The following is a 14909-nucleotide window of genomic DNA, read 5'->3' as shown; positions in this document are numbered from 1 at the left end:
AGAGAACAGTAGGAGTTTAAAAAAACCCAGACAAAACAGGAGAATTTTTGTTTCTGGGGCTAGCTAAACATGACAGAGGGGTGGACAGAGAGTGGAAACGTTTCCACGAAGTCATTATGGAAGCTACTAATGATTCCATCGGCTTCTAAGCACACATTATTCTGCAGTCTGGAAGTCTGGCACCCCCATTGAGAAGGTCCCTCCCTGCCTGTAGTTGCTTCCACACTTCCTTTACCAGCATCGAGCTGGCAGCAAGACCACCCTGCAGGACCTGGCTGCCTATCAGCTTTCTGTCCCCTGCTAGATCATTCTCTCCCTTTGCTCCCCTGTCCCTTAATTTTAAAGGGATTGTTCTGACCTAGGCGTCCCCAAAAACCACTAAGCAGACTTTTTGTCCCGGCAAAACCCCTTTTATTAAATGCATGTGAATTTCACACGTTCACCTTCAGCCTAAGGCCTGGCAAACAGTCTGTCAAGGGTCTAATTAGGAGCACAGACCTTATCTAGCTTGGAGAGCTGCCAAGTAAATATTTTCAAACGCAGTGCTGACAAGGAAGGACACAGCACAGGGTCTCTGAGATGCACAGACAGATCTTCACAATGATGCATTGAATGGTTTCCTGCAAAAGCCCCCTCCCCCTTCGCTCCTCTTTTAATCCCTATGGCAGGGGCCATTCACCGTCCACCTGTGGCTTTACTTCCACGTCGACCCTGAGTTTGTAATTGTCCTTTCCTTTTGGCAGCTCTGCACATGCGCAGACTGGGAACCGGCTGTAGCTGCTCCCCTGTCTCACTGCTGTCTAACTGAGAAGGCAGCTGATAATTGCCAGCCTACCTAGGCCCCATCTCTGCCTCTGATGCAGAGCCCTCGTCTGAGCCTTCCTCATCCTCCAGGACTGGCCCAGGTTCCTCCCCAAACCCCTCACTACTGTCCAACTCTGCTGCCAGTTCCATCAGCTGCCGGCACACCACAATAGGGTGTTAAGACACCTTGCTGTTTCCTCCAAACACGATGCCTGCTAATGAGATTCTGGTTGTTGCTGTAGCATCCTCTGTTTTTCTTCTCCAAAGGTGATGAAGCTGAGGAAGCTAGCCCAACAGGTAGCCAACTGCAGGCAGTGCCTGGAGAGGTCCACGGTCCTCATCAACCAAGCTGAGCACATCTTGAAAGAAAGCGACCATGCGCGGTTCCTGCAAACAGCGAAGAATGTGGCAGAAAGGTACCACACCAAAGATAAAGGGTGTTGTCATTTCACTATGGTGTTGTTTATGCTAAAAGTTCTGAGGGGGCCAGCTGCTGACTTCCCAAGGAACCCTTATCCCAGCTTTTATAAGTTCCTGAATGTCCATGGAGATTCTCCGTCATCCAAGTCATGGTTGTCCCAAAGGTACTTTTTCAAGAGGCAGCTGGACTTTCAGGTTTTTATTTGAAGATATTTCTCATCCAAGAAGCTTTTTCAGCTCTGACTGGATGGTGGGGAATGGAAGGATGTATGCTCCTTGCAGGCAGCTGGTCATTTGCATCCTTTTAGACAGTCATTGAGGCCACTTGGAGGTTTGTCTGTGTCGTCAGGGTCACCTGAGTAATGCAAATGGGTGTGGAGCCTTCTTGGAACTGCTGAAAGGACCGTAGACTGGAGATAGAAGATATTGTATCCCTTCCCCTCTGTTGAGGGAGGGCAGAGAGGACCCCCTGGTTTGGAAAAGGGGTCAAAGAGTCCACCTAGATCAGAACTGAACAGCCTCCTCTCAACATCTTCTATCTACAACACCGTCCTTTCAACAGTTCCAAGAAGGCTCCACATCCATTTGCACCACTCGGGTGACCCTGAGGACACAGACAAACATCCAAGTGGCCTCAATGACTCGCTAAAAGAATGCAAATGACCAGCTGTCTGCAAGGAGCGTCAATCCTTCCATTCCTTACTATCCAGTCAGAGCTGAAGAAGCTTCTGGGATGAGAAGCAAAAGGTCTTCAAAGAAAAAAAAAAGCCAGAAAGTCCAGTGGCCTCTTGAAAAAAGCACCTTTGGGAATAAGTTCCTGACTATTCCTTGAGTAGCATCGCAACAAAGGCCATACAAGGCAGCTGACTTGTCATTGTGTTTGACAAGGCTCAGAGATGCTGCAAGACGAAAGCTCTTAAACCTCGTGGAGCTCTTTCCCTCCAAGTACGGCTCAAAAGCTTGAAAGAGGTTTTTCCATCTACAAGAGAAATCAAGCAGCCTGTTCAGAAGTCTGTGCAAAACTTTGGATTCTATTTCAAACAACACAGATGTGTTATTTTTTTCCCTGGATGTCCACAAAAAATATATATATATATATTCAGTGCATCCTGAAGATTTCTAGAGAAAGGACAGATCCTGGACTTTAAACCCCGTGTGACAGGAAGCATCAGTAGTATGAATCCCACTATTCATTCGTCTTCCTCAAGAGAAATCTTTTCGGAGCACCCACATCCAGTGACTCATTCGCGTGAAGTGAAAAGTTGGAGAGAGGAGTTTGCAGAGCTGTTGTCAGTTCCTAGTGAGGAAGGGAGAAGAAAGAACCAAGGGGGGAACTTTCATGGAAGAAGGGAAGTGTAGACCTAGAGTAGGAGTCTCCAAATTTGGCAACTTGAAGACTTGTGGACTTCAACTCCCAGAATTCTCCAGCTGGCTGGAGAATTCTGGGAGTTGAAGTCCACAAGCCTTAAAGTTGCCAAGTTTGGAGAGACCTGTGACCTAGGGAAAGAAGAACTGACCCAAGGTCCAAAAATAGGAAGGAGAGACTTAATTGGCAGCCACACTAGACCACTAATACCCATATGCCACATGATACGTCCCACAGGTTGCATAATCTGAAATCAACCAATAAATCAGAATAGAGCTGGAAAGGATTTTGGAGGTCTTGTTGGAGAGCAGGAGGCCCTATACCATTTCCGATAGGTGGTTGTCTAGTGATGAAGCACTTGCAAACTTCTACTATTTGATGTTTGGATATTTTTAAATATTTCATATTTTTAAATATATTTAAAGGAAGCAGGAAACCCCGTACTATTTGAGCCAAAGTGGCTGTCCAGTCTCTTCTTAAAACCCTCCAGTGATGAAGTACCCACAACTTCTGAAGTTCCTCTGGTTAATTGTCCTCACTGTTTCTCCTTAATTCCAGGTTGCTTCTCTCCAGTGGTGGGATTCAGCCAGTTTGCACCAGTTGGGGAGAGCCGGCTGTTAACTTTCTGTGCAGTTTGGTGAACTGGTTGTTGGAAGAAACCATGAGGGCAGAGAAACGGTTGTTAAATTATTTGAATCCCACCACTGCTTCTCTCCTTGATTAGTTTCTATCCATTGTTTCTTGTCCTGCCCTCCGGTGCTTTGGAGAACAATTTGACCCCCTCAAATACTAGAATACTGGTATCATGTCACCACTGGTCGTTATTTTCTCCAAACTAGCCATCTAGTCTAGAGAAATCTTCCCAAACAAGACATTTTTTCACCCTTTGGGCTTGCTTTGAAATGGATCTCACTCCATCTTCCAAGCACGTTCATTCTCGAAACAAGCCAACATCAAGCAACACGTAGCCATTATGCAATGGCATTACATAAAGATCAGTATTAGAGGCCAGGGACGCTATCCAGGGGTGGGATTCAAATTTTTTAACAACTGGTTCTGTGGGCGTGGCTTAGTTGGTGGGCGTGGCTTGGTGGTCATGTGACTGGGTGGATGTAGCTTGGTGGTCATGTGACTGGCTGGGTGTGGCCAATTCAGTATCACTCACATCGAGGCACGCATCTCCTCGCCTGGCCTCTCATGACTGTGGGGATGCTGCAACAGTCGTTAAGTGTGAAAAATGGTCATAAGTCGCTTTTTTCAGTGCCATTGTAACTTTGAATGGTCACTCCACACAAGCAAAGTACCAGCAAAGGAGGGGGGAAAAAACTCCAGAGAAGTTCCTGAGACAGGAAGTCCAGTCCTGCCAAGAATGTAATAAGGGTTAACGGAGAAGCAGTTTCTGTAAGCAACACCAGAATGTTTCGTTCCTGCCTTCCTTACAGGATTAGGCCAGTAATTTCTTCTAGCAACCGGTTCTCCGAACTGCTTAGAATGTTAACAACTGGCTCTAGCGAATAGGTGCGAACTGGTAGAATCCCACCCCTGAAGCTATCCTGGCCTTTATACACTGATACATAACTTTAATCATTAATTCAGTTGTATTCAGTTAATGTATTCCAACCCTCCTTTCAGGCAAGTAGCTCTTGCTGAGATGAATGATCTGTTTGCTGATTAGTAATACTGTCCCTGTTTTGATGTTTTTAACTTCGACTTCTGCTGTATATTTCTTGGAGCCATTTTGGAGCTCAGCTGCATAGAAATAACAGCAATATGTAAATAATAAATGAAGGAATGAAATAATGAACTGGCTTAGGTGGATCCGAATTCCCTCCTCCAGCTTCCAGACTTCTTATCTTGCCGAGACCACAGAGGTCTTGCTCTCCAAATTTAGGGATGTCTCCATCACCTCATCCTACTGGTCTCCCTCTCTCTCATTCTCTCCCCTTCCCCAGCCACTGCCCTCCCCCGCCCCTTCCCCTTTGCTACAAGAGTTTTACAACATGGGCAGGCTGTTTCCAGCCCTTTCATCAAAAATCAAAGCGCCGCCTGGGAATGACAAGCACTGCCTAATGGTTAGCGATGCTCTTTTTCTGTCTTTCAGGGTTGCCATGGCAACTGCATCCTCTCAAGTTTTGATACCCGATATCAATTTTAACGATGCCTTTGAAAACTTTGCTTTAGATTTTTCCAGAGAGAAGAAATTGCTGGAGGGGCTGGATTATCTAACAGGTTTGTGCCGATTTTGCAGTCTTAAAGGTCTTCTGGGGTTTTTTGTTTCCATATCTTGCTTTGCTGCTGCTTCTTCTTCTTCTTCTTTTTTGCTTTTGCTTTTTCATTTTTCTTTTTCTTTTTTTCCAGCACTCTGGACTTTTATGGATAAGTAGAGAGGATGCAATTTACTTTTGTTCCATTTGTGTCTTGTAACCTCAAGAGTAAAACCTACTTGGTATTTCAAAGGGAATTTATTTCTGTCAGCCCCGAGCAAAAGAGAACAAGAATTGTCACGTAGGACAGCAGATAAGGTTGCCCTGCTGGAAAGTTCACATCAGTAGGGTGTAAATGCACAGCTAGTCCTCACTTAACAACAGAAACTAGGACTGGAATTTCTGTCGCTAAGCAAATGCGCTTGTAAGTGGGAATGTCCCATGATCACACCATTTAGCAATGGAAAATTTCAGCATTTCTGGTCCCCATTATTAAGTGAATCACTGTAGGTCGTTCAACAAGGATCTCACAGGGTGGCCATCTGCCAGCTTCCCAGCCAGCTCCCGACAAGCCAATCAAAGGAGAAAGCCAGGTTTGTTTAATGACTGCATGATTCACTTAAAGGCCAAAATGAATTGCTTAGCAACGACAGCAAGAAGGTTGCAAAATTGGATGCAATAAATTCTTAGCAATGGAAATTCTGCTGCCAATTGTGGTTGTACAATGAGAAAGGAGAGGAAAAAAGATACTACAAAAGAGCTTTGGGATTTGAAGGTGTAGGCTAAGATTGTAGTGTCCAGCCCTCGGTAGTAAATACAGCTAGTCCTTGACTTGTGACCAAAATTGAGTCCCACATTTCTGTTGTTAACTGAAATGTTTGTTAAGTGTACTTTGCCCCATTTTATGACCTTTCTGGCCACGTTTGGTAAGTGAATCACTGTAGTGGACAAGTTAGTAACACAGTTGTAAAGGGAATCTTGCTCCCCCAGCGACTTTCCTTGTCGCAAAACGGAATCACATGATCTTGGGACACAACAGTCATAAGTATGAACCAGTTGCCCAGAGCGTCTGAATTTTAATCACATGATCGTGGGGCTGCTATACAAAGGTCGTAAGTGTGAATCGTGGTCATAAGTTGCTTATAAGTCATAAGTGCTAGGGTGTTGGTGCTAACCAATCTGCAGCAGTTTCAGGCCTTTAAAGCCGACACAGTCAAGAAACAAAACTTGCTAGGAATATTTATCTACTATGTACTTTACGTGCTATGTAACTACATACTTTAATGTGGTTAGGGCAGTGGTGGCTAACCTTTTTGGGCTCCTGTGCCAAAAATTGTGCAAGCGCTTTCACGCTCACATGCCAGCACCCAGAAAGCAATGCGCACCCCCCCCATGCCCCCTATGCATGCATGCACAATCCCCACCTCCCCCGCTGCCCCCTTACCTGTACTGCATCTCACAGGTGATTTTCGGCTGGTTTGAGGCCTTTTTCGGACTACCAGAGGCTTAAGGAAGGCTTCTGCAGGCTTTTCAGGACGAAAACTAGGCACATTTCGTCACTTCCGGTATTTCCTAGTTTTCGGCCTAAACAGCCTGCAGAAGCTTTCCTCAAGCCTCTGGTAGTCCGAAAAAGGCCTCAAACCAGCCGAAAATCAGCTGTGAGGCATGCACATGCGCAGTGAGGTAAGCTTGCCTGCAGCTCGCGTGCCAGCACAAATGGTTCTGCGTGCCACCTGTGGCATGCGTGCCATAGGTTCACCATCACAGGTTTAGGGTATTATAACAGAACGTTAAAAGCTTGTGACAGGTCCTGTTCATTTTAACGGACGCCAAAGAAAATCAAGATGCTGTTATTTTGAATTTCTTTCTCATGCGCTCTACTTTCCTAAGACTCTGATATCTTTTCTGTAATGACCTGGTGTTGTCCTTCCCCTTTTCTCTGTCGGTCCCACTTTGCATCACAACTAAGGTTGTAAATTTCAGCTAATCCATGCAGTATACCACAAAGGCAAAGGGCACAATGGCTCAGAGGTTAAAGACACGGAGCTTGTCTGACAAGCCTGGGTTCGAAACCCGAGCGTTGCAAGACAGGGTGAGCTCCCGATATTTGTCTCAGCTCCTGCCCACCTAGCAGTTCGAAAGCATGCAAATGCAACTAGATAAATAGGTACCACTTTAGTGGGAAGGTGACAGTGTTCCATGCACCTTGGCATGTAGTTATGCCGGCCACATGACCGCGGAAGCATCTTTGGGCAATGCTGGCTCCCTTGGCTAAGAAACAGAGGTGAGCACTGCTCTTTAGATTCGGACACGACTGGAAAAGGAAACCTTTACCTTTATAGAACAAACATGAATGGTTTCTCATAAGGAGGACAGGAAGCTGCTCACCTCTTGTCTGCTATTGCTTCTACAGCACCCAACCCACCCTCTGTCCGTGAAGAACTTTGCACCGCCTCCCATGACACCATCACTGTCCACTGGATCTCAGATGATGAGTTCAGCGTCGGCTCATATGAGCTCCAGTATACCATCTTCACCGGCCAGGCCAACTTTATCAGTAAGTCACTGTGGGCTAGCCTCTTTCCTCTGCTTCTACTGGTACCCTGATTGAGGTAGGCTACTACTCAACAGTGCCCATTGCTGGAGCGGCCGCTAACTTGAATGAATAGCAATAGCAATCATCTTCTTTTACCGACCCCATCATCCTTTGTGGTGTGGAGTCCACGCAACTAAATGGAGCTAGCCGAGTGTTTAATGGCCGGATACCCTTCCTGTCACCAATGCGGAGTTTTGTTCAGCAGATATATTCTTATTGTACCCAGAGAAATACCTGCCTCTACCTAGGATTGAACTCAATAAGACTTATATACCGCTTTACAGTGCTTTACAGCCCTCCCTAAGCAGTTTACAGATTTAGCGTGTTGCCCCCAACAATCTGACCTCAGAAGGATGGAAGGCTGAGTCAATCTTCAGCCGGTCAGGACAGTCAGCAGAGTTAGCCTGCAATATTGCTAAGGTGACCAACCATCCTCCTTTAGGGAAGTTCTGTCCTCCCTCGAAAAGTGCCCTCCTACATGTCCTCCTTTTTGATATTTGAAGACTAATCTGTAAATCTCCGTATTTGATCGATGCCGATCCGATCCGTTGTGTGTGATGTGACGTACTTGTATTTGACATGACGATTCATTAAGGCTCGGTACAGTGCGGCGAGACGCGATTATGAGACGCATGCGCTCCACACAGGAGAATTGTTTTGAGAGAATCTGCCACGCGCAAGAGTGTATCATGCACAAGAGTGCGCCACGCGCAAGTGGCTTCGTTTTTTTCCCTTCAATTTATTTGTGTCCTCCCTCTCATTGTAAAAAAGTTAGTCACCTTAATATTGCATTCTAATCACTGTGCCACCACGACTCTCTGGAATGCTGTTGGGACATGGCTTGCAACTTCAGATTCATCTTCTCCGTGTCCTGACCAATTAGTTGGAGAGGAAGCAATTGAGACGGGCCCAAATATTTGCTTATCTGAAGGAAGGATTTCCAGAAAAGAAAATGTCTGTATTTTCTCATGCCTATTTTTCAAATTCACTAAGATACTGTATTTGGATATCACTGGAAATTGCTCGGATGAAGAAAGTGTGTATTTGTATTATGGGGTGGGGGATTTTTCCTTTTCTATCCTCAGTTGAACAAGCAATGCTGCATCATTTCTAGGGGAAGCACATTAAAATCTTGGGATTGGATGTGCTTAGAAGCTCTACCCCACCTGCTTCTTTCCACCTCCAAATTTGATTGAGAATCCTTCCTCCAGCTTTCCATCAGCTTGTAAAAAATGTTTAGATCAGGGGTGTCCAACCTTGGAAACTAAGATCCACGGGCTTCATGCTGGCTGGAGACTTCTGGGACTTCTAAATCCTTAAAGTTGTCAAGATCAGACACCCCTGATTTAGATGGTGGGTGATGGAGGCATCACTTGAATACTTCACTCAATCCTTGGAGACTCCGAAGTCTTGCTGTCCTTTGGACCTGCCCCAACTCCAAGGCTGAGAAGATAGGTAGTTCTACCAGTCTGTCTCATCCAAAGTTAATTAGTGGTTGGGTGATTTGTGGGTTGTAGAGCACGAATCCATCAAGGATCTTGGCCTTCACAGTTGTTCAAGCAAGAGTGATCCCTGTCTCCCCAGCGCACCGTAGAGAAGCTTCATCCTCTGTTGCTCTCCCAGGCAGCGGTGTAACTAATCTCTTAATCAGGTTTTCTCTGATAATCCACTGAACTCTCTCAAGGCGCTCTGAGGGAAATTTATGGATGTTTTTCTAGGAGATTTATTGGATTATTGTCCTACATAACTACTTGGCATTTTATAAAAAATATATATATTATGGCTTACTATAATGTAGTATGAGGTGTAGGAGCAAATCTGGCTTGCTAGACCAGGGGTCACCAACCTTTTGGACCTCAAGGACCACCAAACTCATAATTTTAAATCCTGGGGACCGCTAATATGAATTTTGACTGATGGTGGCTTGCTGACATTGGTGGGAGAGAGAGAGAGAGAAAGAGAGAGAGAGAGAGAGAGATCTGATCTAACCTCTCTCTCTCTCTCTCTCTCTCTCACACACACACACACACACCACACAAACACACAGAGGCAGGGGTGGGATTCAAATTTCTTAACAACTGGTTCTGTGGGCATGGCCTAATTTTTGGGTGTGGCTTGGTGGTCATGTGACTGGCTGGGCATGGCTTGTATGTAAATATTATCAACATTTATATAAATATTGAATCTTTTATAAAAACAAGAGCAACTTTTACCCAAAAGCAGGCAAAGCAGGCAAATTCATTCAGAGATCTGTGAGATTGGCTACCTGAGCCTGTCACATAAAATTTGCTTGCAAGCAAACCCATAAAATTTGCCAGCAGGCAAACTCACAAAATTAACTCACAACACACCATGTATGTAAATATTGAACAGCCTGGGAGGCAGAGAAGAGATGGGGGCAGGGCCAGTCAGAGGTGGGATTTGCCGGTTCTCTGAATGATTCAAAATTTCCGCTACCGGTTCTCCAGAACCGGTCAGAACCTGGGTGGGCATAGCCAACTCAACATCACTCCCACCCAGTCACATGACACCGCCACCACCACACCTCCCCAGGTTTTGTGGCTCCCAGTGTTTTCTGTGGGAAATGGGTCTCTCTTCCTCCCTCCCTCCCTCCCTCTTTTCATTCATTTTTTTGTGTTTTACCTTCTTAGGCCTCACATGGAATGATTGGGAGGAGAGCGCGAGGGGCAGGGCCAGCCAGTGGTGGGATCACCCAACAGGGAGCCACAGCAGAGTGGCCAAAGAGCCTCATGCGGCTCCAGAGCCACGGTTGCTGACACCATGAAGATTTCCAAGATCCTTTCCAACCTATTCTATTTCTATTTCTATTTCTATTTCTATATTTCTATTTCTATATTTCTATTTCTATAGTTCAAGAAGATTGCTGAGGTGTCAATGGAAGAGCTACCAAGATGGTTCAGGCTGGCAAATATTTGCTCGTGTATTTAGAGGCACCTGTTCACACCACATGCACATAAAGGCTATAATTTGTAAACTGGGAATTAGCAGTTTAAACATCTCCTGTTCCTGCATAGGCAATGTTTGTTTTACTTTAGATACCCAAGAAGATCACATTCTCTAAACTGTTTACTGTTTGGGATTAGAGGGTGAAGAAAGGAGGTGTAAAATTAGACTTTGGTGATTTGTAAGAGATGTTATCTCCGGCTTCTCTCTCATATTAAAGCTATCCAGTGAACAGGGCTTGCAAAGTAAGCCAGATAATCCACTTCCTGCACTTAGTTTGCCCATCTTATCTCTTAGTGGCTTTGTTATCTCTGGACTGATTTCCGGCCATAGATCAGTTGGGAGAGGCGTGTGACATTTTTTTTTCAAGCCCAAGGCCAGTTCGTGGCCTCTGAGTGTCTTGCACTAAAATGGCTATAGGGAAAGCCAGAGCAGATTTAAAAAGAAAGTATCCTCCTGTGTTTAATTTGCATAACACTCTGTCTGTCTGTCTATCTATCTATCTATCTATCTATCTATCTATCTATCTATCTATCTATCTATCTATCTATCTATCTATCTATCATCTACTATCAATTTCTTCTCTCTCTGTCTTTTCTCCTCTTTGTCTGCCTCCCTGTCTCTGTCTGTCTGTCTGTCTGTCTGTCTGTCTGTCTGTCTGTCTGTCTCTGTCTGTCTCAGTCTGTCTATCTGGTTCTCTGTCTGTCTGTCTCTGTCTGTCTCTGTCTGCCTCTCTGTCTCTGTCTCTGGTTCTCTGTCTCTCTCTGTGTGTCTCTATGTCTGTCTCTCTGTGTGTGTGTCAGTCTGTCTGTCTGTCTGTTTCTCTCTTTCTCTCTCTCTCTCTCCTGTCTTTCTCTCCCCTCCCTCTCTCTGGTGCTCTCGAAACCTGGTTGTTTTCTTGCAGACATTTCATTACCCAACCTAGGTAACGTCATCAGTGCTAGTAAGGAATGAGTTTGTTTTCAGTTTATATTTTAGTGGCCTGCCCTGCCAGTTTTGGTGGGAGTGATGTTGTTAATGGTTTGTGGATGTTAGACAAAAACCAAGGATCCCTCATTTGAAACCTGAGCTACAAATATTCTCTCTCTCTCTCTCTCTCTCTCTCTCTCTCTCTCTCTCTCTCTCTCTCTCTCTCTCTCTCTCTCTCTCTCTCTCCCTCCTTCCCTCCCTCCCTCCCTCCCTCCCTCTCATCTATCTATCATATATAGTAACTCTCCCATCATGGTTTTCCTTTGGTCAAATTAAACATGAACTCCCAAAAACCTTTGGAGCTCCATGGAGGTTGAGGTGAAGAGATACATACTGTATGGCTCTTAGATCTCAGGATGCTTAGATTTTTCCTATGCAAAGAATCACCATTGGTGAACAGACTATGGGTTCACTTAATCCATACATATCCTGCAGTTGCTCCTGGGATAAGATTAAGCAACCCTCCCCTCTCAATTTACCTCCCTCTTCTGCACACTTTCCTTCTGGGTATAATTTATGACCTTAGTTGGGTCTTCCAAATAAAAGGTTCATAGGTGGCTTCTCTGGATAGGCTACATTTGCCTTCCTGATCTTAGATTTCTATGCAAAATCTATTCAATCAGCTTCAATAATCTCTTTCTGGCCCTACTATACATAGTTTCTCCAAACTGCCTGGTGAGAGATTTAAAGGATCTGAAAAAGATACGTTTGCCTCCTCCTGTTTCCTTGGTTGTTCCTCCTTCCGTCTAGTGATGGATGTAACTTCTCTCTGCATTCCAAAGAGCTGTAGAAGTGGCACAGTATGTCAATGGTTCCAAATAAGCCCCAGGAGAGCTAAATATTTCAAAGGAGTAGCAGCTGAGATGAAGAGGAGGTATTGTCTTGGGTAGTTGTTCCTCAGACATTGAAAAGCACCAGACTTTCGAATTTTGGTCCGAATAGGCTGTTGTGTGGCTCTAGAAAGAACCTTTTAAAAGGACAGCTGTGTTGTAAACAACTCCCTGCGTTTTCCAGGTCTCTACAATTCTATGGACAGCTGGATGATTGTCCCCAACATCAAGCAGAACCATTACACGGTGCATGGGTTGCAAAGCGGCACACGATACATCTTCCTCGTCAAGGCAATCAATCAGGCTGGCAGCCGAAACAGTGAGCCAGCCAGGCTCAAGACTAACAGTAAGCATTTTCATGGTTGCGACTTTCTTCCTGGTCCAGAGATAGGAGGGGAAAGAGAAAACACATGGGGCAAAGAATGTCTACAACAGGGGTGTCCAACCTTGGCAACTTTGCTGGCTGAGGAATTCTGGGAGTTGAAGTCCACAAGTCTTAAAGTTGCCAAGGTTGGACACCCCTGGTCTACAAGAACATCTTGCAGTTCCTATGAAGGTGTGGGGATGGATTCCAGTCCTTCTTATTCCAGAATGGGGTTTAAGTTTAAAAGGAGAATCCTAGACTTGTTTATGAAAGTTGGCTAACACTAGCTGGGTTTGCACAGCAAATTACATTTTTTTTGTTTAAATTTTATTGGTTTTTAAAAACAAACATAAACAAACAAAACATAAAAACATCAAGCTATCTTCCATAGGTGTACATACAGTGTGCCGGTTGGTTTACAAATTGTTTTGTGCTTCCATTTCGTAGTCTTCAATTACAATTACATTACATATAATCCCATATTGTCAATCAAAAATTAAATACCTTAGCATCATTATTAATCGATCATTTGACTATACTTTTATTCATTCATGTTTTACAAGATAACCATAATTTACTTAATTTATTTTATAACAGTTCATATTATCATCCCAAATCTATCCTAAAATCATTTTGTAGTTATAATAAGAAAGAAGTACATCTTTATATATTTATTATTTTCTCAAAATCTACAGATTTCATTACTGCATACCAAATTACATTAAAATATCATGGAGTTAAGTACTGTGTAGTCCGGGGTGTTGTAGGAAGCCTAGGTATCCCCTTAGGTTCTGCGAAGTGGGTTGTCATGTTTACAGATTACAGATTAACAGAGTTGGAAGGGACCTTGTAGGTCATCTAATCCAACCCTCCGCCCAAGCCGGTGACCCTTTTTTTGTCTACACTGAATTTCATTTTGTTAGATAGGCCCAGTGTTCAAGTCTGTCAAGATCCATCTGGATCTTGAGCCTATTCTTCTAGGGTGTTAGCTATTGCTGCCAGCTTAGTATCATCTGCAAATTTGGTAAGTTCCCCTTCTATTCCCACATCTAAGTCATTAATGAAGATATTGAAAAGTCCTGGGCCTAAGACGGAACCTTGTGGTACCCCACCGCTTACTTTCCTCCATGTAGATGTAAATGTTAGGCATCCAGAAATTATCCTTTTTTTAAAAAAAATCTCCAATTGATTTATTAGGAACAGCTCTGGTACGTCTATGGAAATTTCCAAAACTGAAACTCATTCCCAGCATGTCTCACAAATTCCACTCTATCTCCTCCCACTTACTACACTTCATAATTCACGAGAACCAATTAACTGCAGCCGGAATTTTTTTAATGCTGACATACTAAATAACCTTGAACTGTTCAACTCCCTCACCCCGCTTCATTGTTCACATTTTTCTTGTGGCAGCTGATCTCAGAGCTGACAGTAGACCCATTAAGGACTATTCTTTGAGTAGAGTTTGTCAGCCAGTTACAAATCCATCTGGTGGTGATGCTATCTATCCCACTTTTTTCTAGCTTATTAAGAATTCTTGATAAGCTAGAATTCTTGGTTGTAGTCAATTCTTGGTTGTGGTCTACTCTGTCAAATGCCTTGTCAAATGTTAAGCTATGGTTGGGCACTGCACAGGATCATGCCATGTTGTGGAGTGCAGTGGCTCACACAGTTAGGATGCTGGGTTAGAGGTTAGCAACTCTGTGTTTGACATCTGACTGCAGCTATATGGCTGGGTGACCTGCTGTCATTTGCTCAGACTTCCTGATGGGGACATGAAAGGAGTTCCCCACAGCCATTTTTCACACAACAGTGATGTCTTAAGAAACTATCAATCTCAAGATTCTGGACCACCATTTTGCATTACTTCTAGCCATTGGTCTGGACTGATTCAACCTTGCTGTTTACAATAACTGTAGCAATGTTTTCCGAGGAACCTCAAGGAGATTACATCAGAAGGAATTTTAAAAAGTCTTATCCTGAATCCATAACACAGGGAAATTTATGGAATAAATATTTGCCATTTCTTCACCCCAAATATCACTTATTACCACACTATTCAGGAAGTCCATCCAGGAGGTTTTGGTGAGAGGAGAGAATGACTAGAAAGCTTCCTTTGGTGAACATCTCAAAGTTAACCAGTCTTAGAGGTCCACTGGATTTGAATAATTGCATGAGAGGAAAGAGATGGGCCAGGTGTATGGGAAGAAAGGTCTCGGAGATAGGAGAAGGAAATTGTATCCAGAAATCTATTACCACAAACCAAATTTTAGAGGAGATTTGGACCCAACTTTATTTGGCCTGTAGAAAGTGGGTTTTAATGGATTCCAGGATCCTTCCCACTTTGATATTTCAATTTTTTTCCTATCATCAGTGTTTGACTGGATGCTTA

At 44.1% G+C, this 14909-nt stretch overlaps 1 protein-coding gene across 4 annotated transcripts in view; it reads left to right on the top strand.

Moving 5' to 3' along the window:
- MID2 (midline 2) overlaps positions 1–14909 on the top strand; it is a 177151-nt gene that overhangs the window by 145462 nt on the left and 16780 nt on the right. For all 4 annotated transcript variants that reach the window (XM_087972369.1, XM_087972371.1, XM_087972370.1 and 1 more), the window contains exons 5-8: positions 1072–1220; positions 4692–4819; positions 7208–7351; positions 12338–12499. In XM_087972369.1, coding sequence (XP_087828495.1) covers positions 1072–1220; positions 4692–4819; positions 7208–7351; positions 12338–12499 — 583 coding nt within the window. The remainder of the gene's footprint in view (positions 1–1071; positions 1221–4691; positions 4820–7207; positions 7352–12337; positions 12500–14909) is intronic.

Source organism: Notechis scutatus, chromosome 10 (genome assembly GCF_049901735.1).
Source record: "Notechis scutatus isolate UNSWTSFEM ecotype Mainland chromosome 10, rNotScu1.2, whole genome shotgun sequence".
In the NCBI taxonomy this organism is placed as follows: domain Eukaryota; kingdom Metazoa; phylum Chordata; class Lepidosauria; order Squamata; family Elapidae; genus Notechis; species Notechis scutatus.
The sequence above is the reverse complement of the archived record's forward strand: the minus strand, read 5'-3'. Positions and strand labels throughout refer to the sequence as shown.